Source organism: Pseudophryne corroboree, chromosome 2 (assembly GCF_028390025.1).
Source record: "Pseudophryne corroboree isolate aPseCor3 chromosome 2, aPseCor3.hap2, whole genome shotgun sequence".
In the NCBI taxonomy this organism is placed as follows: Eukaryota; Metazoa; Chordata; class Amphibia; order Anura; family Myobatrachidae; genus Pseudophryne; species Pseudophryne corroboree.
In genome coordinates this window covers 754,917,704-754,939,817 of record NC_086445.1, presented here as the reverse complement: position 1 = coordinate 754,939,817, position 22,114 = coordinate 754,917,704, and the positions used below count along the sequence as shown (strand labels likewise).

Sequence of the window (22,114 nt, the reverse complement as noted above, 5' to 3'; positions counted from 1 at the left end):
GTAGCAGCCTGCGGCAGGTCACTGGCTGGGCGCGCAGGCTGCACGGAAAATGTGTGGAGCCAGAGGGGTTGCGTGGGGAGCGAGCTGTAGCTGCTCTACTGTCTCACCAGCAGCACATCAAAAAGTAAGCTAGGTGTATTGTTTGTTGTGTTTTTTTTTTTTACCTGCTGCTGTGCTAAATTGTAATTTTTTGCTTTGTGTTGTGTGTGTGTGTGTGTGTGTGTGTGTGTGTGTGTGTGTGTGTGTGTGTGTGTGTGTGTGTGTGTAATTATGTGTGTGTGGGTAATGTGTGTGTGATTGTATATAGGTGTATATGTGTATATATATATATATATATATGTGCATGTGTAAACATATACTGTATATGCAGGTGTATGTATGTACATAGTGTCCCAATGGTGCAGCACTCCTGGCGTCCAAGTAATACCACTATTGGTATTGATGAAAGTGCCACACTAATAAAGGGCACTGAAACGTTGCCAAACTTATGCCTAAAACAGTGGTATTACTTAGACGCCAGGAGTGCTGCACCATTGGGACAATTGTGGATTTATTTGTGCGGCCACCCAGCGCAACACCCGGTGGGCAACCGCTGCAGCATTGTTCATGCAGGGGGAAAGCCAGACATCATGCCTTTGATATATATATATATATATATATATATATATGTTGGTATTGTGTGACCAGCGGTTTGGAGACCGCCGGTCACCATACCGAAGGTGGGATCTCAGCATTTAGATGCCGGCAGGCTAAGTGGCAAGCTGCTCTGCGCTCGCCACAGGTTCTATTCCCACTCTATGGGTGTCGTGGACACCCACGAGTGGGAATAGTCCCTTCTAGTCGACATACCGAATCTAGGAATTGTGAAGGGAGTGAAATGTAGCCGTAGGTTTTGTAACCGGCGGTGTCCTGATCGCCGGTCACATAACTACATCCCATATTGTATATATATATATATATATATATATATATATATATATATATTTGATCTCCCTGCCTCTGTTAGGGACCCCCTTGTTTGAAGCGCCCCGGGCCCCCCATAGCCTTAATCTGGTTCTGCCAGTACCACTGGAATTATACGGCAGGATCACTGGAATTATACGGCAGGATCACTGGACTTATACACCAGTACCACTGGAATTATACGGCAGGATCACTGGATTCATACGGCAGTACCGCTGGACATATACAGCAGTATCAATCGACATTTACGGCAGTATCACTGGACATATACGGCAGTACCACTGGACATATACGGCAGTACCACTGGACATATACAGCAGAACAGGGACACCACCAGTGGACTGATGCAGGACAACACAGCACCACTGCAATTGACTGGATTTATATAGCAGCACTGGACATATGACTGCAGAAGACACCACCACTGTGACTGGACTGGTGCAACAGAAGACACCACCACTGGACTGATGCAGCACAACACAGCACCACTGGACTGGATTTATACAGCAACACTGGACATATGGCAGCAGAGGACACCACCACTGTGACTGGACTGATGCAGCACAAGACACCACCACTGGTCTGATGCAGCACAACACAGCACCACTGGACTGGACTTATACAGCAGCACTGGACATATTGCAGCAGAGGACACAACCACTGTGACTGGACTGATGCAGCACAAGACGGACACTAACACTGAACTGATGCAGGACACTGAAGACGGAGACACATCATCTCTCTACACTCTCCAATGCCGGAGTAAAAATGGCGGCGACGCGCGGCTCCTTATATGGAATCCAAACCCAGCGAGAATCCGACAGCGGGATGATGACGTTTTGCCTCATTCTGGTTTCTGAGTCAGGCGGGAAAACTCGAGCTGGACTCAGATACGGGCTTGTGACATGAAGTTCAGGGGGTTCGGTTCTCTGAGAACCGAACCCGCTCATCTCTATATGAAACCTGAGCTGACTTCTCCACTCTGTGCTTCCTGCCCCTGCCCTCTTTACTTTACATTATATATCCCCCAGTCATATGTGTGTATGTCTCTATGTTCTCCCTCAGACATTAGTATGTTCAGTATGTCTCCATGTGCTCCTCCCCACCAGCAGGGTCAGACTGGTTCATAGGTGTACAAGAGAATCCCAGTGGGCCTCACTGCCTGAGGACCCACTCCCTACTCTAGGGGTCAGGTTCTAGACTGTTCCATCAAATTATACTGTACATTGTAACCAGGGCCGGTTCCGGGGCATCTTGCGCCCCGGGCGGCATTAGGGGGTGTGGCTTCATACAGGGGGCGTGGTCACTTATGCCCCCTGTACTGTAGTAGGATTTGCGGTGCGCGATGACGTCATCGCGCACCGCACAGCAAAGGTCCTCTCCACGAAGGAAAACTAGACGCTAAGCGTCTAGATCCTTTTGTGGAGAGGACCTTTGCTGTACGGTGCGCGATGACGTCAACGCGCACCGCACATCATTACAGTAAAGGTCCTCTCCACGAAGGGAAACTAGACGCGTAGCGTCTAGTTTCCCTTCACAGCGGGCAGCGGCAGCGGGGGGCACAGCAGCAGCAGATCTTGCCATGGTGCGGTGCTCTCCGGATGGCGCCGGCGCCCTCCGGAAGGCGGCGCCCCGGGCAAAAGTCCTGCTTGCCCGTGGCAAGATCCGTTACTGATTGTAACTTTACTGGTAGATAAGTTGGTGGAGCAGGACCAAGGTTGAACTTGTAAACTTGGTTGTTTCTAAGTAAACTACACCAAGATTAGCCCTTTTGCCAAAGTGAGCAGTCCTGACACACCTCTCTCCCCTACTATATAGAGGGGTACTGTTCTTTGTAGGCTAACTATATCCTCTCTATTGGTTATCCACACCTCCTCTGGTGGTTGGCCCCACCCCTTAGCTTAGGCCCTTACCAATGCATTCCCCGGTACACCCTATATGCCCCAGGACATGCAGGTATAGCTTCTGCATGTGTGCAAGGTCACCATGACGCCTGCAGGGAACCTGGTTGTCCAGGTGATGTGCTGTCCTCCTCATTCTTTGGTGCCTGCCTGCATGACTGTCTGCTCTTCTTCTCTCTCCCTGTAGATGATCTCTATGGTTTGGACTCTGACTGCTGAGCAGCTGAATGATTCAGCACACACACTGCTCTGTTCCTATGCCAGCCAATAGTTTCCCAACCCCTGATCTAGAAGAAGGATGTCTGTCAGAGACACCCTTCATTTTTCTTCCAGGCAGCCTCAGCGTATCACATCCTCAGGCCTCGGCGCAATTAGGCAGCTGCCTAAAGATGCTTAATGGAAGCACCAGCCCTGCCCTCCAGTCACATTAACCTGGAATTTCATCATTATTTAATTAAGGAATATTTAACAGGAAGTGAGATGATGAGAGAAATGAGGAAGCCGCAAACCACAAACACTGAGCTATTGGAAAAAAATAGAATTTGCCAATAGTAAAATCTGCTCCATAAAAATGCACTTTTGACATGCAGTGTACTGTACATGCAGATTTCCACTTATGTTGAAAATTCTACTTATACCTTTTTCAGACAGAAAACCTGGCAATTACCCGGCATTTCAGTACTAGGTCAAGTTGCCGGGCTCTGTTGGCGCGCATTTACCCGTATATGGGAGGGCGGCGCTGGAAGATCATGTGATCGCCCAGCGCCACCCCTGCGGTGTTTACTAGCCGTGTCACCAACCCGGCAATATGCCGGGTTGGTGAGCGCTGTGTGAAAGGGGTCTGTAGCACGGGTCGCAGCCGTGTCAGGCGACACAGCTGCAACCCGTGCTACAGTGGAAAAGGGGTATAAATAAACCCCTGTGTCAGTCCCATAGTTTCTAAAGTGTCAAGTGGCATTCATGCAGAGCGAACTCTTTGCAAATCAAGTTTGGAAGTAATGGGCTGAGGAGTATTAAAGGTAAAGTTCTCAAAACTGTTTACTTTTGTTTATACAGTAGCTTACAGAACAGATAATTGGAAACAGATACAAGTTTGTTTGCATTTCAGTCCTACAAGTTTCTCAGACACAAATGAGCATAAAACACAGCTTGCTATAAAATTGTAGATACGTAACAGTGCTTCATTTGTACCCTTGTGTTACTTTCAGGATGAGCTTTAGTTTGCACAATAGAGAATATTTATCATGCCAGCAATAGAAATGTACTCATTGATAATTTCCTCAACACATTACACTCTCCGGATTCAGAGATGAATGCAGTTAGTACAGCCTCTATGCCTTTGTACGCAAGCGCTGTGCTAAAATATGCAAAAGGTGCAGGAGGCGTCATGATTTATAAGACACCCACTTCCGGCTTCTGTGATTTGCTGCTGCATTCGAGGATGCAGCATCGGATTATCTGCATGACCATCGGACGTCCGAGTAACCCTCAGGTTACTCAGGTTGTCTGGGTAAATCATGTTGCAGAGGCCGCAATCACTCTGCTCAAAATAGCCACTTGTCAATCAGGCTGCAGCCTACACGGTACTGTAAAAAAAGAGATAATTTTACACTATTTTAAAAGATATTCACTCTGCAAAAATTCACGGCACAGACAGGTTGAAAAACATGGGCTAATATCAGCACTATTTTTCTAGGCTCAAAAACTGTGGGTCTATTAAAAATAGTTGTAGATAGCGAACCGCTCAGCACACATCTCTCACCCCACTCAGCACAGCGCGATGTGTGCTGAGCGTGCAGGGGGGGACGGGGTGCTCATTTCACCCAATGGGTGAAATGAGCGATGTGCTAGATTGAGCTTGCATGCAGGCCAATCTAGCACCAGCGAGAGCGACGCGCGGGGCCGCGCATCGCTGTCACTGTGTGGGGTACACACTGTCACGGACAGATCATGCAAAAAATCTAAGCAATCTGGTCAGATTGCTTAGATTATCGCTCCGTGAGTACCCTCCTTAGCACACAAAATGATAAGACCAGGGGCAGAATTATAGGATACAGCTTAGTCAGTTGATACGGCTCCAGCTCTGAAGGGGGCACCTCTCCTTCATTGTCCCAGCCAGCTTCCAGCCTAGGCCACCCACCGCAGGTGCAGCTTGCTAGGAAGATAAGCCATACGGTAATTCATCTAATGACTGTGATGGTTTATGTCTAGACATATCCTTGACTAGTGATCAATATGTCGGCAGAGGACATGTATTTTGGATAGACTCAATTCTCTCTCTCTCTCTCTCTCTCTCTCTATATATATATATACTATAATATGATATGCATTATAAAATGATATGTATATTAAGCATATAATCTCTCCCCCTGTACTTCCAACATACAGTGGGACCCAAGGTTAGTATCACACACAGTTGATTAATATAGTATGATATGGTACAAAATTAATAAGGGTAGAGAAAGGGAATACATATGTTTTGCCGTCAGATGGGATGCCGGCTGTCAGTATACCGACAGCGGCATTCTGTCCTCTTGCTATGCTCGCCGCGATTCGGGCCCGGTGGCTCGATCTGTTCGCCACAGGTTATATTCCAACTTGGTTTGTGGTGTGGACCCACCAACTGAGTGGGGATTATCTGCAGTGGTCAGGATTCCATTTGTCAGTATTTCACCAGCTGTCGGGATTCCGGCATTGGTTTCCTGATCGCCAGGATCCCGACAGCCGATATTTTAACTGCATCCTAGAGACAGTTACAGTAAATCACTGAGTACCTGTTTCTCTTTGGTTATCTTAATTACTACAGTATATAGTAAAGGGTAAGAAGACTCTGTTGGAAAGAATGGGAATGTGAACTGGGGGTACTATTATTGACATAAAATGAACTAGGGCACTAAAATGGCATAGAATGAATAAGTTTGGAGAAAGTTGTCTCTCTAGCATAGAGGCAGGGGCCCAAGAAGTTCTAGTTATGCCCCTGGTGGTACAGGGAGCTTTACAGTTGTGTCCTCATATATCTTGCCTCAATACGCCATATAGCTTGGCATGAGTGAGCTGACAGGTCCCATACAAGTCCGATAGCGCTGGGAGTCTTTTTTTTGTTTTGTTTTGCCTGAAAATGTGTCTTATTCACATTGCTATGCAAATACTGTAGGACACATGAACAGACTTTGCTGACTAAAATGATATGCGGCATGCTTATATTCTATGTGTGACTGTGACTGTATCTGCATACGAAATGGTATGTTAAAGTGTTTTCTAGGAAAACACTGTAACGTACCATTTTGTATGCAGATACAGCTGTGTATTTTGTATGCAGATACAGCAGGAGAAGCTGTTTGTGCATCCTGTTCACATCCCTATGCAAATAAGATGCATTTTAATAGAAAAAATTACATGTAAGGACGCTCTGCACTACCAAGTCATGCCAAGGTATGACATGACTAAAAGGGCTGTTTAACGTGCAGGGAGGCTAGATGTAAATTCATCCTATCATTAATTAATACTATTTTATATAGTGCAAACATGATGATTGTTTCTCTTAGATACTATTACTGACACTAATAATAATTTTAATAAAGATATAATAATACCCTCCCCTGTGGCATCTTCTGCAGTGTTGCCTAATACTGCTAGTGACAGGTTACTGTGAAATGTGCATACTGCTTCAACCTGGCATGGCTTAATCAAGGGATACGGTCATTAGGTCGACAGCACTTAGGTCTACAGTCATTAGGTCGACCACTGTTGGTCGACATGTAGTAAGTCAACATGGTCAATAGGTTGACATGTACTAAGTCGACATGGAAAAAGGTCGACATGAGTTTATCCATTTTTAAAAAAATTTTGAACTTTTTCATACTTCACAATCCATGTGGACTACAATTGGGAACGGTAACCTGTGCCGAGCACAGTGGCAGCAGAGCAAGGCACCTTGCCCAAAGCCATGCGAGGGGACACAGTGACTAATTGGGGTTCCCCATCACTTTACGAAGAAAACACACCAAAAACAGTAAAAAAAACCTCATGTCAACATTTTCCCATGTCGACCTAGTACATGTCGACCTATTGACCATGTTGACCTAGTGACCATGTCGACCTACTGCATGTCGACCAATAGAGGTCGACCTAATGACTGTCAACCTAAGTGCGGTCGACCTAATGACCCACACCCCTTAAGCAAAGTCTGGAAGGCTGTACCACCAATGTATTGTACACAAACAGCTGGAAGTTAAGCTTTCTTCAGTCTGTTAAATATTAGATTAGTGTTATAAACATTTTTTCATCTGAAACCAGTGCTAAAGGTGTTATAATGGTATCCGGACTCCAGGTCGACACCAATAAAGTCAACACCACTTAGGTCGACACACCTTAGGTTGACACCTGAAATAGGTTGACATGGACAAACGGTCGACATGAACAAAGTTCAGGTGCAAAAATGTCGACATGAGTTTTTCAAAAATGTTTGACTTTTTCATACTTTACGATCCACATGGACTACAATTGGGAACGGTAACCTGTGCCGAGCGCAGCGGTAGCAGAGCGAGGCACCCTGCCCAAAGAATGGCGAACGAAGCAAGCCATGGGAGGGGACACGGTGCACTAATTGGGGTTCCCGGTCACATTACGGAGAAAACAACACCAAAAAACCATAAAAAACTCAACTAGATCTTTTTCCATGTCGACCTTGTTCATGTTGACCTTTTGTCCATGTCGACCCATTTAAAGTGTCGATCTAAGGTGTGTTGACCTAAGTGGTGTCGACCTTGAGTCCCATATCCGTTATAATTAATGGAGCACTTAGATATATACGCATGAATATTGGGCCTGATTCAGATTTGCTCAGTATTGCAGGGAAGCGGCTGTGCAATACTGTGCAATACCTTACACATAAAATGCATATGCAGCATGAGGCATATGTAGGAAAAAGACTTCTCCTGCCAGCACCTGCGATCTGAGTGCTGCATTCGAAGACACAGCATCGGATCACCATTGTGACTATCGGTCACAGCCCTCAGCCAGTCTGCGTAAGTTGAAGCTTACTTTTTGTAGAACAATCCTGGTCACTGCCCTCCAAATGCTGCAACATGTCAGCCATGTAGCAACTAAGAGGGGACTACGAGCGATCACGCGGGCATCTGTTTTGCACACGGGCACAATAGGACATTAGCGTGTGCAGTTCCCCAAACATCGGATTTGTATGTAAATCATTGTGTTTGTGTATAAATCAGAGTCAGGCTCATTGACAGATATAAACAGATAAAGGGTGGAATTCAATTGTTTGAAAAGTCAGTTGGGTGTCTGTTTTTTCCTATCTAATAGACAGGGAAAAACAGAAACCCAACTCACTTTTCAAACAATTGAATTCCCCTCAAAGAGTTAAAACTCCATACACTTTATACTGTAGAACATGTAATTTGATAACTAGGAACTACAACCGGTGGCTTCAAGGTACTGTAAATTCAGCAGGGACAGTAAAAACAATAAATGAACAAAGATTTGACATCTCTGAACACATAGCTCATATTTATTGGCAGATATCCCATAGATTTGCACCCAAGCCAAGATAAATACATAACATCATCACGAGGAAGGAGCTCTATTTGCCATTATAACAAAGTATTTCTTGTTGGAAGGTTACATGAAAACAAGGTAACATAACTATCCTTTGTTAGTATTTTCAAAATAAGTATTTTTTTCATTGAAAACTCCAAATAATGTATATTTTAAGGTTATACAATACAATGTATAATTAACCGTCTATATAACATTAAATCTCAAGATTTTGCAAAAGAAAGAAATTGACTTTAATTAACATTATGGTTGTTGAACTGCAACTAAATACAATGCACAGTGATAATGTAATTCACTGCAGTGATATACAGTACCTTGTGGTCACGGGTTGGGGTTACATGGCCGGTGCCCGGGATCCCAGTGGTCAGCATACTGACGCCGGGATCCCAGCCGCTAGAATGCTGGCAGGGGGCTCGCAACAGGTTCTATTCCCACTCCATGGGTGTCACGGACACCGACTAGTGGGAATAGCCCCTGTTAGCTGGTATTCTGGCTGGCGGCATTGTCTTCAGGATCCCGGCGTCAGTATGCTGACCGCCGGGATCCAGTGCGCCGGCCACGTAACTCAAATGAGAATTACTCAACTGCCGGTAGGGGTAACCATTACCACCAATTACCACTGTTCTGTGTACGCATGATCCATCTTGTCAATTATTACATCAGGGCCGAAACTAGGATATTCCACACCCGGGGCAAGGCAGTAATTTGGCACCCCCACACAAACACATATACACAAAAAAAATCAAATACACCACATGTTATTCACACAATAGGGTCCCTTATTCACAATATGCCACACAATAGTAATGCCATATATAGCACATTAGTATCCCTTATACAGTACACCTCATGCTACTTATGTAACTAATGCCACTGAGTTGTAATGCCCTTGGACTCCAGTTCAGAATATGGGACCATGGGGGTCATTGCGAGTTGATTGTAGCTGTGCATGTCAGTCCACACCCCCCCCCCCCCCACACACACACACACACAAATACAAAAGCATCGCCCAGCGGCGATGCCTTTGTATTTGAGGAGTAACTCCCGGCAAGCGCAGCTCCTGCGGCTGGCTGGGAGTTAACTGCCGCTGCCACTGGCCGCAGCGGCTGCGCGAGACGTCACGCAGCCGCCACGGCCCGCCCCCCCAACGGTCCGGCCACGCCTGCCTTGGCTGAACCGCTTCCCCTAAACAGCGGCTTAACGCTTAACGCCACCGTTCATCCCCCTCCCGCCCATCGACTGCCTCTGTCTGAGAGGAGATCGCTAGGCAACAAAAGCTGCCATGCACCGGTGCACTGCGGCGGCGGCGCATGCACAGTTCCAACCTGATCGCTGCGCTGCGACAAACTGCAGCGAGCGATCGGGTCGGAATGACCCCCCATGTGGGAAGGGGGAGGGAATTGGGTAGAAAGAGATGGGAGAGAGGAGAGAGAGGGGGAGAGAGAGAGAGATGGGAAAGAGGGGTGGAGAGGGGTAAGGGAAAGAGAGGAGAGGAAGAGAGCGGTGAGGGAGAGAGGGGAGTGAGAGAAAGAGGGGAAACAGAAATAGAGAGGGTGAGGCAGAAAGAGAGAATGCGGAAGTGAGAGGGAGGGAGAGAGAGAAGAGATGGGAGAGAGAGGGGTGAGGAAGAGAGAGAGTGGTAAAGAGAGGGGTGAGGAAGAGAGAGAGAGAGAGGAGAGGGAGAGAGATGGGAGAGTGGTGAGGGAGAGAGGTGGAGAGAGAGGGGAGCAAGAGAGCGAGCGCGCACACCAAGGGTTGGAATGGCAATTAAACTAAACATATACTTACCAGTTACCACCCACTGCATCACTGATGAAGATGCAGACTGCCACCAGTCACAGCACACAGCACCCCACAGTAGCAGGCAAGATCCAGGAAAAGGTCTCTGCACACAACAATTCACTGCTCCTACAGGATCATGTGCTTTGTTCAGCACTTGATTCTATCAGACTGTGGCAGACTATTCAATCAGTCTAAAATCCTGATTGTCAAGCAGTGCTTTGCTGTGAGGGTTTTAGATTGGTTGTAAAGTCTGCCACAGTCTGGATAAATGGAGTGCAGTGCTGTGAGGACAAAGTAATTGTATTGATCTGCCACTAAGCCAGAGTTCAGCGCTGGGAACGGGGAGGAGGAGCACCTGGCTGAGGGAGCCAGACAGAGGTCTCTGTGCCCCCTGAAATCCGGCATCCGGGGCACATGTCCCCTCCCCCCCCCCCACCACCCCCCAGTTCCAACCCTCAGGTGAAATGGCCGCCTGGTTCAGGGGGGTCAGACGGCTCAATAGCTGCCCTCCCCAGTTACAGCTGACCCTATTAAGGACCACAGGTACTTGCTCCTCTTTCTGGAGTACTGTGAATCACCCCTGCTCATTATAGTCTGCACTGCCCCATTGAACATCAGGCTAGTGGAGGTTGACCAGCGCATCCACTACACTTATTCTGTGGGATTACTGCCAAGAGGGATCACTCACTCCCAGTTCACTGTGATATAAATGTTTGGGGCAGCAGTATCCCAGTGGGCTGAATAACACACACTATTCTCTTACCATTATTTTTCTGAGTACTCTCAGTTCCCTCTCTCCATACAGGAATAGTCTGCAATACTGAGAGTCAAGCTTTCCTTTGGATGAGGGTGACAAAGCAGATGCCTATTCTTTCAAGATTTCAATACTCCCTATATACAGTACATGAAGCAGTTCTGCTCACAGATCATCCACTACCTAGCACATGGTATGAAGCAGCAGTAATCCATGAGGGGTGTTTATCTTATTTCTGCTTTTTCTGAGTATAAATTCTGTATACCTTACTAATTATATGTTGAGCCTGTATTTTATTTTGAACTAGCTGAAGTACCCGGCATTGCCCAGTTAACATTTTAAGTTATCAATGAGGTGGATGTAACTGTCAACATATTAAAAATGGTTAGTAGCTTAGTAGCGCTTCCATCACACCCATGAGGTGGCTGGCCATTGTCGTTTTTGTTTTTGGGGTGTTGCCAGTAGCCCTGATCCCCAGCTTTTTGTTCAATTTAATAATCACTTTTCTATTGCGAGATGGGTTTACATTTTTTCCTTCAGTTATCAATGTTGCTATTCCAAGGCTTTCGGGCCCACACATTTTTTTCTTCCCACCTCCATTTCAGTTATTTTAGTTAATTGATTTATGGTTATTTCAGTCGGTTATTTCAGGTCATTGAATTATGGTCATATCTGTCAGTTATTACAGTTCATTCAAGTTTTCATCCAAATCCATCCAGTGGAAAGCCCAGAACAGGCTCCCTGTGTCAAATTTCTGTCAAGTGTACTTCAACGGGAGCTCTGACCGGGACCCCAACCCCCTAGTACGTCTTCAGGAATCCAGTGTTACCATTCTGTGAAATTTTCCTTAAAATTCATCCAATGATGGCCCAGAACAGGCTTCCCGGGTGAAAGTTCTGCCCAGTGTACACCAACTGGAGGTTCAACCATGACCTCAACACCCTAGTATGTCTTCTGGAATCCAGTTTTACCATTCTGTGATGTTTTCCTAAAAATGTATCCAGTGAAGGCCCAGAACAGGCTTCCCGGGTCAAAGTTCTGTCCAGCGTATACCAATGGGAGGTCCATCTAGGAACCCAACCCCCTAGTATATCTTCTAGGATCCAATGTTACCACTCTGTAAAGTTTTCTTTTAAATCCATCCAAAGGCACCCTGTATAAAAGGTTTGTCCCAGCACACTCCGCCGTGAGGTCTGACCGACCCCAAACCCCTAGTATGTCTCCTGGGGCACAATGTTTCCACTCCGTGAAGCTTTCTTCCAAATCCGAATACAATCGAGGGTGTCAGTGCGCTTCAGTGACCCTGAACACAGTGAATAATTTGATGGGTGTTTGCTTTTACTTAACAAACCAAGAGACTTGTTATATTATAACCATTTACTAAAAACAAATAGTATTCCACTTTATAATGTTACACTTGTTAAAATACAAGATAAAATGTATCTGCTCAATGTTTAACACATAGCAACCAGTGTGCACTCTTTGTTAATAAATTACTGCAATATAAAATCACTTTTACTTGTGATTAATTCAACCAATTATTACTGCAAAGATAGCCTATTAATATAAGAGCTTAAATGTCTTATTCTATTTGCCGTTATTGCCACATATTTCTCATTACTAAATAGCAATTGTGAATAAATGAATAAATGTCTCCATTTAACCTGTTACTGGCGTCCCAGTGCAGGATTAGTCCTCCATACGTGTTTTACCCAATCAAGCGGGATTATAGTTACCCTCTTCTAGAAGTGTCCTCCACTAAGGCACTATAGCAGAAGTGCGGGAAGTAATTTTCCAAGTGGATACCCCAGAAAGTTCCAGACTAGCGGGCAGCATTTAAAAGCACACAGTTGGAGGCAGTGGAGATCGTGACAAACTGTCAGTGCTGCGCCGAACACCGTCCGAAAACCACAGTGGACAGTGAGCCGTATAGAAATCAAATGTCCTCAGTGTACGGCACACATTGCGGGCGGCAGCGGACCAGCACAGATGAAAGCGGCAGGAGCGGCAGGAATGGCCAGAGACACAGTGACACAAGCAGCGGTTGAAAAATTCAAACGGGTGATGACGTCAACGCACTTCGTCCTGTTAATTCTCGGGACTTCCTCAAGACTGGCTCCTCAATGGGGTGTTTCCTTTTTATCTACCCCATAATGAGCAGCTGAGATCACCGGTGTTTGCACAATTAGGTCATTAGTAGCATAATCACTATTATGTGTTTTTAAAAAAATGTCTAGACACGCTATGCTTAGGGGATTTATTAATAATATTCCTTCGATGTTCCCTAAATCTAGACTTTATTGATCTTGTGGTTCTGCCTACATACTGCAGTGAACATGGACACTGCAGTACGTAGACACTATAGGTTGATTCACAACTTTAATATTGTTTTATGGGAAAGCAATTCCCATTTACACTAGATGTAATGGAAAGAGCCTTGTTAGTGATATGTTTACATGTAAGGCAGATAGACTTATTACATTTATAATTACCAATGGGCTTCGCAGGCAACCACGTATTAACTGTAACTTTATCTTTTTGTGTTCTTAATTCACTAGGTGCCAAAATATTTTTTATACATGTATTAATGTTCTTTTTGAAAGTTACTCATGGTTTCTCTCCCACAGATTCTCCCAAAATAGGATCCTGTTTTAAAATTCCAAAATTGGTCATAACGATCTTCTTAATTTCATTAGATTTAGAGTTGTATTTTGAACGTCACTGTATCAGATAACTTCTCACTGTCAGAAGTTGTCTGATACAGAAGATCGTTATGACCAATTTTGGAATTTTAAAACAGGATCCTATTTTGGGAGAATCTGTGGGAGAGAAACCACAAGTAACTTTCAAAAAGAACATTAATATAATAAATATTTTGGCACCTAGTGAATTAAGAACACAAAAAGATAAAGTTACAGTTAATACGTGGTTGCCTGCGAAACCCATTGGTAATTATAAATGTAATAAGTCTATTTGCCTTACATGTAAACATATCACTAACAAGGCTCTTTCCATTACATCTAGTGTAAATGGGAAGAGTTTTCCCATAAAACAATATTTAAGTTGTGAATCAACCTATAGTGTCTACGTACTGCAGTGTCCATGTTCACTGCAGTATGTAGGCAGAACCACAAGATCCATAAAGTCTAGATTTAGGGAACATCGAAGGAATATTATTAATAAATCCCCTAAGCATAGCGTGTCTAGACATTTTTTTAAAAACACATAATAGTGATCCGAAGGGATTGTCCATAACAGTGGTTGAACAATTCCTTAGTACCAAAAGAGGGGGGGATAGATTTCGTCTTGTTTGTCTGGGGGAGTCATCGTGGATCTTCAAATTGGACACTTTGAGTCCAAATGGATTAAATGAGGCTCTAGATCCTACACCATTAGATTAAATGTAATGAGGCTTTAGATTATATATTATTAGAATGCATATAGTGTGAGCCCCTTGTGTTCATTAGAATAGAGTAAATAAGTAATATGTAGGTATATACTATTAAAATATCATCCAATTATGGGTTAGGGAGTTAGATAAGGGTTTGTGGTAAATCAATTGATATAATTAAGTAATTGTAATAATAGGAATATCGATTACATATGGATATGGTATTCTTGTAGCATCTAAGTATATTTTATTGGTATATTTGTTAAAACCGTCCCATCAAAACCAGGAGACTTGTATTTAGTATCTATTATATATTATGTAGTGTCTATCTCTATGTCTATAAGGTGGTATTTAATTTACCCATACAAGCTAAGTTAGTATATTAACACAGCATCTGTATAGATATAAAGTCAGGCTATTTCTGTGCATTATGCTACTAATGACCTAATTGTGCAAACACCGGTGATCTCAGCTGCTCATTATGGGGTAGATAAAAAGGAAACACCCCATTGAGGAGCCAGTCTTGAGGAAGTCCCGAGAATTAACAGGACGAAACGCGTTGACGTCATCACCCGTTTGAATTTTTCAACTGCTGCTTGTGTCACTGTGTCTCTGGCCGTTCCTGCCGCTCCTGCCGCTTTCATCTGTGCCGGTCCACTGCCGCCCGCAATGTGTGCCGTACACTGAGGACATTTGATTTCTATACGGCTCACTGTCCACTGTGGTTTTCGGACGGTGTTCGGCGCAGCACTGACAGTTTGTCACGATCTCCACTGCCTCCAACAGTGTCCTTTTAAACGCTGCCCGCTAGTCTGGAACTTTCTGGGGTATCCACTTGGAAAATTACTTCCCACACTTGTGCTATAGTGCCTTAGTGGAGGACACTTCTAGAAGAGGGTAACTATAATCCCGCTTGATTGGGTAAAACACGTATGGAGGACTAATCCTGCACTGGGACGCCAGTGACAGGTTAATTGGAGACATTTATTCATTTATTTACAATTGCTATTTAGTAATGAGAAATATGTGGCAATAACGGCAAATAGAATAAGACATTTAAGCTCTTATATTAATAGGCTATCTTTGCAGTAATAATTGGTTGAATTAATCACAAGTAAAAGTGATTTTATATTGCAATATTTTATTAACAAAGAGTGCACACTGGTTGCTATGTGTTAAACATTGAGCTGATACATTTTATCTTGTATTTTAACAAGTGTAACATTATGAAGTGGAATACTATTTGTTTTTAGTAAATGGTTATAATATAACAAGTCTCTTGGTTTTTTAAGTAAAAGCAAACACCCATCAAATTATTCACTGTGTTCAGGGTCACTGAAGCGCACTGACACCCTCGATTTTATTCTAGTTTGTATTATAGGCTCTTGCAAAGCCTTAGTTGGTGCAGCTAGTGATCACTCAACACGAGTGAAATTAATTAACATCAGAATTTTGCGCCTGGGATATTGGGTGTCTAGTACACCCGTTGGTTTTTTCTTCCAAATCCGTCTAATGAAAGGCTCAAAACAGGCTCCCAGGGTTAAAGTTCAGGCCAACGTACACCAATAGAAGGTCCGCTAGGACCTTATCCTTCTAGTATATCTTCTGGGACCCAATGTTACCACTCTTTAAAGTTTTCTTCCAAATCCATCCAGTGGAAGTCCCAGAACAGGCTCTTTGGATCAAAGTTCTGACCAGCGCATTCCACCGCGAGGTCTGACCGATTCCAACCCCCTAATATGTCTTCTGGGATCCAGTCATAGCCGTATTAAGGGGGGGTCACAGGAGGTAAGTACCCTGGGCCCGCACGATCTAAGAGGGCCCCCGCCGTACACCACAGATCGGACCTTAAACACCGTTCTACAGTGCAGCAACAGTAGGTATTAGCAGCCGTCATACTGACAGCGCCGCACCTGCTATGTGCTGTGCTTCCAACGACTGCCCAGATTGCCTGCACCGGCTCTCTGACTGGCCGCGCAACTTGCAGGAAGGAGCCGGCCTGGGGTATTAGAGGAGATGGCAGGCAGCTGAGCCACACATCGAACCGGAAGGTGGGGGGCTGGTGGGTCAGTAACTCTGGGCCCTCCTTGTCATGTGTCCCCTCACCGAACTGATGAACCGTAATGAGCTCCTCTTCTCCAAGCTCTGCCACCATCAACACTCAGCAGCAGCACGACAGTTCTCCACAGCAGCACAGGGAGCTGCTGCAGTGGAGGAGCCTGGAGAGAAGTATCCTGTACCTGTTTGCTCTCACTCCCCTATTCCGACGGCTCCGATGACAAGCAGACACCAGCGCTGTGCATCTGAAGGTCAGTGACGGGGAGAGGGAGCCTGGACTGACTGATATATTCATCTATCCATATAGATAGATATCTACAATATATACATAGATATCTATATCTATATATACCACCTGCACTGCTGCATTCATGGAGGTGCAGGAAGAAGAGGCACACATACAGCGGGCACTGCAACACCAGGGGGGCAGTGTTGATATGAGAGTGAGCTCTTTTAGGTGCCCCCGGCCCCCCAAAGGCTTAATCCGGCCCTGGATCCAGTGTTACCACTCTCAAATTTTCTTCCCCCAAAACAGGCTCCTTGGGTCAAAGTTCTGATCAGCGCATTCTGCTGTGAGGTCCAATGGACCCCAACCCCTAGTATGTATTCTGGGATCCAGTGTTACCACTCTGAAGTTTTCTTCCAAATCCATCCAGTGGGAGCCCCAGAACAGGCTCCCTGGGTCAAAGTTCTTCCCAGCGCATTAAAATCTGTCTAGGATCAAACTGGATTACTTTGCATTGGTTTCATTCCAGTTGGGGTAGGGGTGTTGGATGCATAACTGGACAGACAGACAAACAAACAGTCTAAATAATTTTATATAAATATATATCAGATATATGGCCCTGGCCTGGAAAGTGGTGTACTATAATTTAAACCCTGGCAGTAATTTAGGTTGGAGAATGAAGGGTATGTGTACCATGTTTGGTCCAGATCTATCAAGCCATGTAGAAGCCTATGAAGAACAAATATACATACTTTTACTTTTATATCTATAGATTTAGCTGTTGATACAGTATATGTATAGTACTATGGTATTGTACCTAGGGTATCTTTATTAGGGTGACTGCATATACACCATCTTGAAATCTATATAAAAAATGTTATTATATTACCTCTACATATTTTTACGAAGGGACAATATCTGTGATACGGAATGGTTATCTTGTTGTGAGTACTGATTGACATTCACTCACCCAACTAAGAGATTCCCCGATTTTATGGGGGGTTTATTCCGCACAAGACTTGGAAGGTAAGAGAATGATACTAAGACCAACTATTACAAGAGGTAACAGAGGAGAGTCCCATACAAGTAACTCGGGGTGGCGGTGTTCCCCAGGAATTTTGGTTAATACTAGATAAATCAAAACAGGGTACCGTCCTAAGAAGAGGTTGAGAGAGACACCAGAAGAAAATATTCCTTTTTATGGGCACACTTTGGCCCTCATTCCGAGTTGTTCGCTAGCTAGCTGCTTTTAGCAGCAGTGCAAACGCTAAGCTGCCACCCTCTGGGAGTGTATCTTAGCTTAGCAGAAGTGTGAACGAAATGATCGCAGCGCTGCTACAAAAACATATGTGCAGTTTCAGAGTGGCTGCAGACCTACTCCTACCTTGCGATCACTTCAGACTATTTAGTTCCTGTTTTGACGTCACAAACACGCCCAGCTTCGGCCAGCCACTTCCCCGTTTTTCCAGCCACTCCTGCGTTTTTATCTGGCACGCCTGCGTTTTTACACACCCTCCCCGAAAACGGCCAGTTACCACCCAGAAATACCCACTTCCTGTCCATCACTCACCAATCAGCAGTGCAACTGAAAAGCGTCGCTAGACCTTGTGTAAAACTGCATCGGCTTTTGTGAAAGTACGTTGCATGTGCACACTGCGCCCCATACGCATGCGCAGAATTGCCGATTTTTAGCCTGATCGCTGCGCTGCGAACAACGGCTGCTAGCGATCAACTCGGAATGACCCCCTTTGTACAGTAGAAAATGTTGAAATATAACTTTTATTCAAACTTAGGTAAAATATAAATGACTTTACTCACAATACAACAACAAAGAGAAATATTTTTTGTAAAAATATCTTTTCTAAGGGGTATGTAATTAATATCCTCTTTCAAAGGAAAAAAAGGAATCTGTAAGGGTGATTCACAAGCTTCCACTTGCGGTAAGGTGAATCCGATTACTATTTTTCACACATACGAGTGAGTGAGGGCTTTAGCATTTTTGTAGTTAATTAAATTCTACACACTGGAGGTGTAATTCAAATTTTGATCCGATTCTCCTTTTGGGCGTTATTGTTCCCGCAACGCAAGCCTCGCATCGGTAATGATGTCATTATGTCAACCCCTTGTTCATCCACTTAGGGGAGGTTTTTTAAATTCTAATTACGTAGTTTTCCTATTTCCCACCTGCAGAATACCTATGTTAAAATTCATCTTCCTAACATATCTGGAAGAAAGAGAATTAGTGATGAGTGAGTGAGTGAGTGAGTGAGTGAGTGAGTGAGTGAGTAACGACTTTTGCATTTTATATAAAGATGAATATTCCACTGAGACATTATTCTCATTTTAAAATAAATAAATGTTACGTTTTATATTGAACTTTTTATAGGCTTGTGCCGCAGCCAGAGTGTACAGTACTTTCCTGTTCTTCCAGTTTCTTGTTTAATTATTACATGCGCAATGGTGCTGAAAGTCCCAATATAAATGAAAATAAAGCAAACACAGAAACACATACACATAAATATTATATATAATACAGTAAATATTGTTATTGTTTCATGTTTCCTGTTAAAGTCCATTACAACTTCCTGATATGGCCATCAGAACAATTTCCATATATAACAAAGGCATTCTCTAATGGTATTTACATTTGTGTATAATGTATTCTTTGAATAAAATTATTGTTTTGAAAAAAAATTAAATTTTCCCTATGTTTGGAAACGTTTGAAACACTGTAATCGTTTATGGATAACGGATGTGGTATATTTTGTGATATATATAACTTCATAAGTTTGACCTGAGAATGTCGACCCGGTCATAATGTGTCTGAATAGACAAATAGGGCAGTGTCAGCAAGCGCAAACAAGTCAGTTCAAGCCTTAAATAATCAAAATGTTTTTTCACCATCCTTCCATAATATATCAGTCGAACTAGAATTTAGATAAATCAGTGATATCTTTCTACATGCTGTACATGTCAATTTGCTGATTGCAATATACAGCATAAGCATATTTAAATTAAATTATGTAATTGAAATTAACCCTTGGTTTCATTTTCTTGCAGGAATTTAATGGAAAAGTACTGAGTGGAAATGATGTCTGCAAGAGCAATTTCTGTCATTTTGTATACTGCTGTCTGCTCCTCGGCCATATTTGGGAATATTAAGGCTAATAAAACTGAAGTGACTTCAACTACAGAGAGTTCTAAAACTTTAATAACAACAGAATATTTACCTCTGAGTCCTAACACTACTGGTTCCAATGTAGAAGAAACTCCGCTCCATCCTAACATGAACTCAAGTGTTAATACAGCTTCCAATAATGAAAACACAACAACATTGTATTCGCCAAAGCTGTCACATGTGACTACACCTAAATCCAATCAGAGTTCCTTGAATATGTCATCTCTAACTTCTACTGTTACAGTCACTACAACTCTATTTTCTTCTGTCACTGTACCTGTGACCAGACAAATAAGCAGTACTGATAGCAAAGAAGATAACTCAACAACAGCAATTACGACTAATGGATATTCCCAAAACAGTGAAACAGTGACCTATCCAATGGAGGCAAACACAACTTTACTGGCAGGTATGCAACATTATTCTTGTCTATGAGCCACAAAATTTAGACATTTTCAAAATTGTTTAGAGTTTTGGAATCTGAAAAACTGAGAAGCCAATATATTGACACATCCATTTCTCTTTAAAATGCTAAACTCTCCTGGAATGCCTACTCTCCTGTAATGGCCAGGAGGATCCCAAGTCTCAGTTGGTGCTCCTGGTCACACAGAAGAGTATTCAAGACTCCCAGAGTTAGCCATGTCCACATGATGCCACACACTTCTCTCAAGGTGGTTGATGATGCGTTTCATGCTGAATTGTGTCATCATAGCCCCACTTTGCAATGCCAGTTATCTTGGCATTGTCTAGTGGAAGGCAGGGCCATGAGGATGCAAATGTGCAGCCACATCCACCACATCGCCCACCAATGTCTCAACACTCCCCCCACTGTGCAGGCCTGGCCGGGGGGCCAGCCAGTAAGTTGGCAAATATGAAGTGCTGAAAAGGTAGATGAGACAAAAGGGCAGTTGAGAAGCGCTACTTTACTTGGAAAGCATTAAATATAAAACTTATGAAAAGACTGTAAATTGGGGTGTCACTAGATACGTGTGGGTCCCAGAGTACATTTTTGAAGGACACCCGTCAAGTATCAGGAAATGTTATCCAGGCTGACCAGTAAATCCGTTTACAAATACTTACTGTAGAGCTGAAAAATATATATTTTGCGGAGAACACATTTTCTAAAACAAATGTACAATATGAAATTACCTGGTAATGAAGGTGCAGGACAGATGTTTGTATTTGCACAACTCAGCATAGCCTGCACGTTTACCTACAAATGCTCATATACATTTAGCCTACATTCTGTATGAACTCCCAGTCACCACGCAGTTACACCACAAGTGGCACTTGGACTCATATGCTTTCAACTCAGAATTGCCAGTAGATGAGAATGCCTGGTTAAAACCACAATATGCATTCACAGACTATTGTAAAGAAAAGTTAACTGCAGAAATATGTCTTCCAAAATGGAAGCAGGTGTATTTTTTGTCAGTTGCGCAGACTTTGAGGCTTCAAATTCCCATCTGCATCTTTGCCTGTGCTTGCATCCTAGGATCCATGGCTCTCCCAAAATAAAGTTTAATACAGTAACAATGCTAGTTACAAAATTGTGACACACATACTTGTAATGGCAGTCAGCATCTCTTCACAAACACACATGCAACAACAGCTACCAGATGTGGATTTAGTGGTCAGTCTGCCCCTAGGTACAATATTATTGGCCAACCAATCCCCACCCGCTACACCCCAAGTGCTTTTGGCATATCTAGTCCCCCTAGTGTTACCTGATATTGGCCTATCATGGGCTTTTATGCTCTTGAGACTCCCCCTTATATGAAAGCAACCTTTTGGGCTCCTGGACTGTACATGCAGCTTCTGTAGGGACACTCCCGATCTACTCTAGGGGAAAGTCTCTGTTCTGTATCCAAATAGCTGTGGCTGATCTGGTGAATTGGAATAGTGGGATTGCTATGCTGCCTCCAGCCAATGGCACAAATAGGCAGCCTGTACAGCCACCCAGAGCGTCCTGGCGACACCCCAGGGCAGTGCCGTGCTTCTCAGTGCAGGCAACCTGTCCCGCTCGGTGTGATGCCATGATGTCATGCCTCCCCCAACCAATTTATTTATCTAGTTCATAAATTCATCCTCCCACATCTAATAGGTTGACATACAGTAAGCTACCGTAACCTGTCAATTACTAAAAGCTCACAGTCTAAGTCACATTTACCATATGTGAGCTATACAATCTAGGACATTATATTCCCTCATGCATAATAAATCCTCAATTGTGGTTTTTAAGTACTTTATGTATATTTCATTTACAAGATTAACACATTTCCAAGCA

At 43.7% G+C, this 22,114-nt stretch overlaps 1 protein-coding gene across 1 annotated transcript in view; it reads left to right on the top strand.

Moving 5' to 3' along the window:
* The window catches only part of LOC135051178 (uncharacterized), a 67,247-nt gene that overhangs the window by 38,962 nt on the left and 6,171 nt on the right, over positions 1-22,114 (top strand). Inside the window, exon 2 of the mRNA XM_063957298.1 lies at positions 19,710-20,236. Within this exon, the coding sequence (XP_063813368.1) occupies positions 19,738-20,236 (499 nt within the window). The 5' untranslated portion in view covers positions 19,710-19,737. The remainder of the gene's footprint in view (positions 1-19,709; positions 20,237-22,114) is intronic.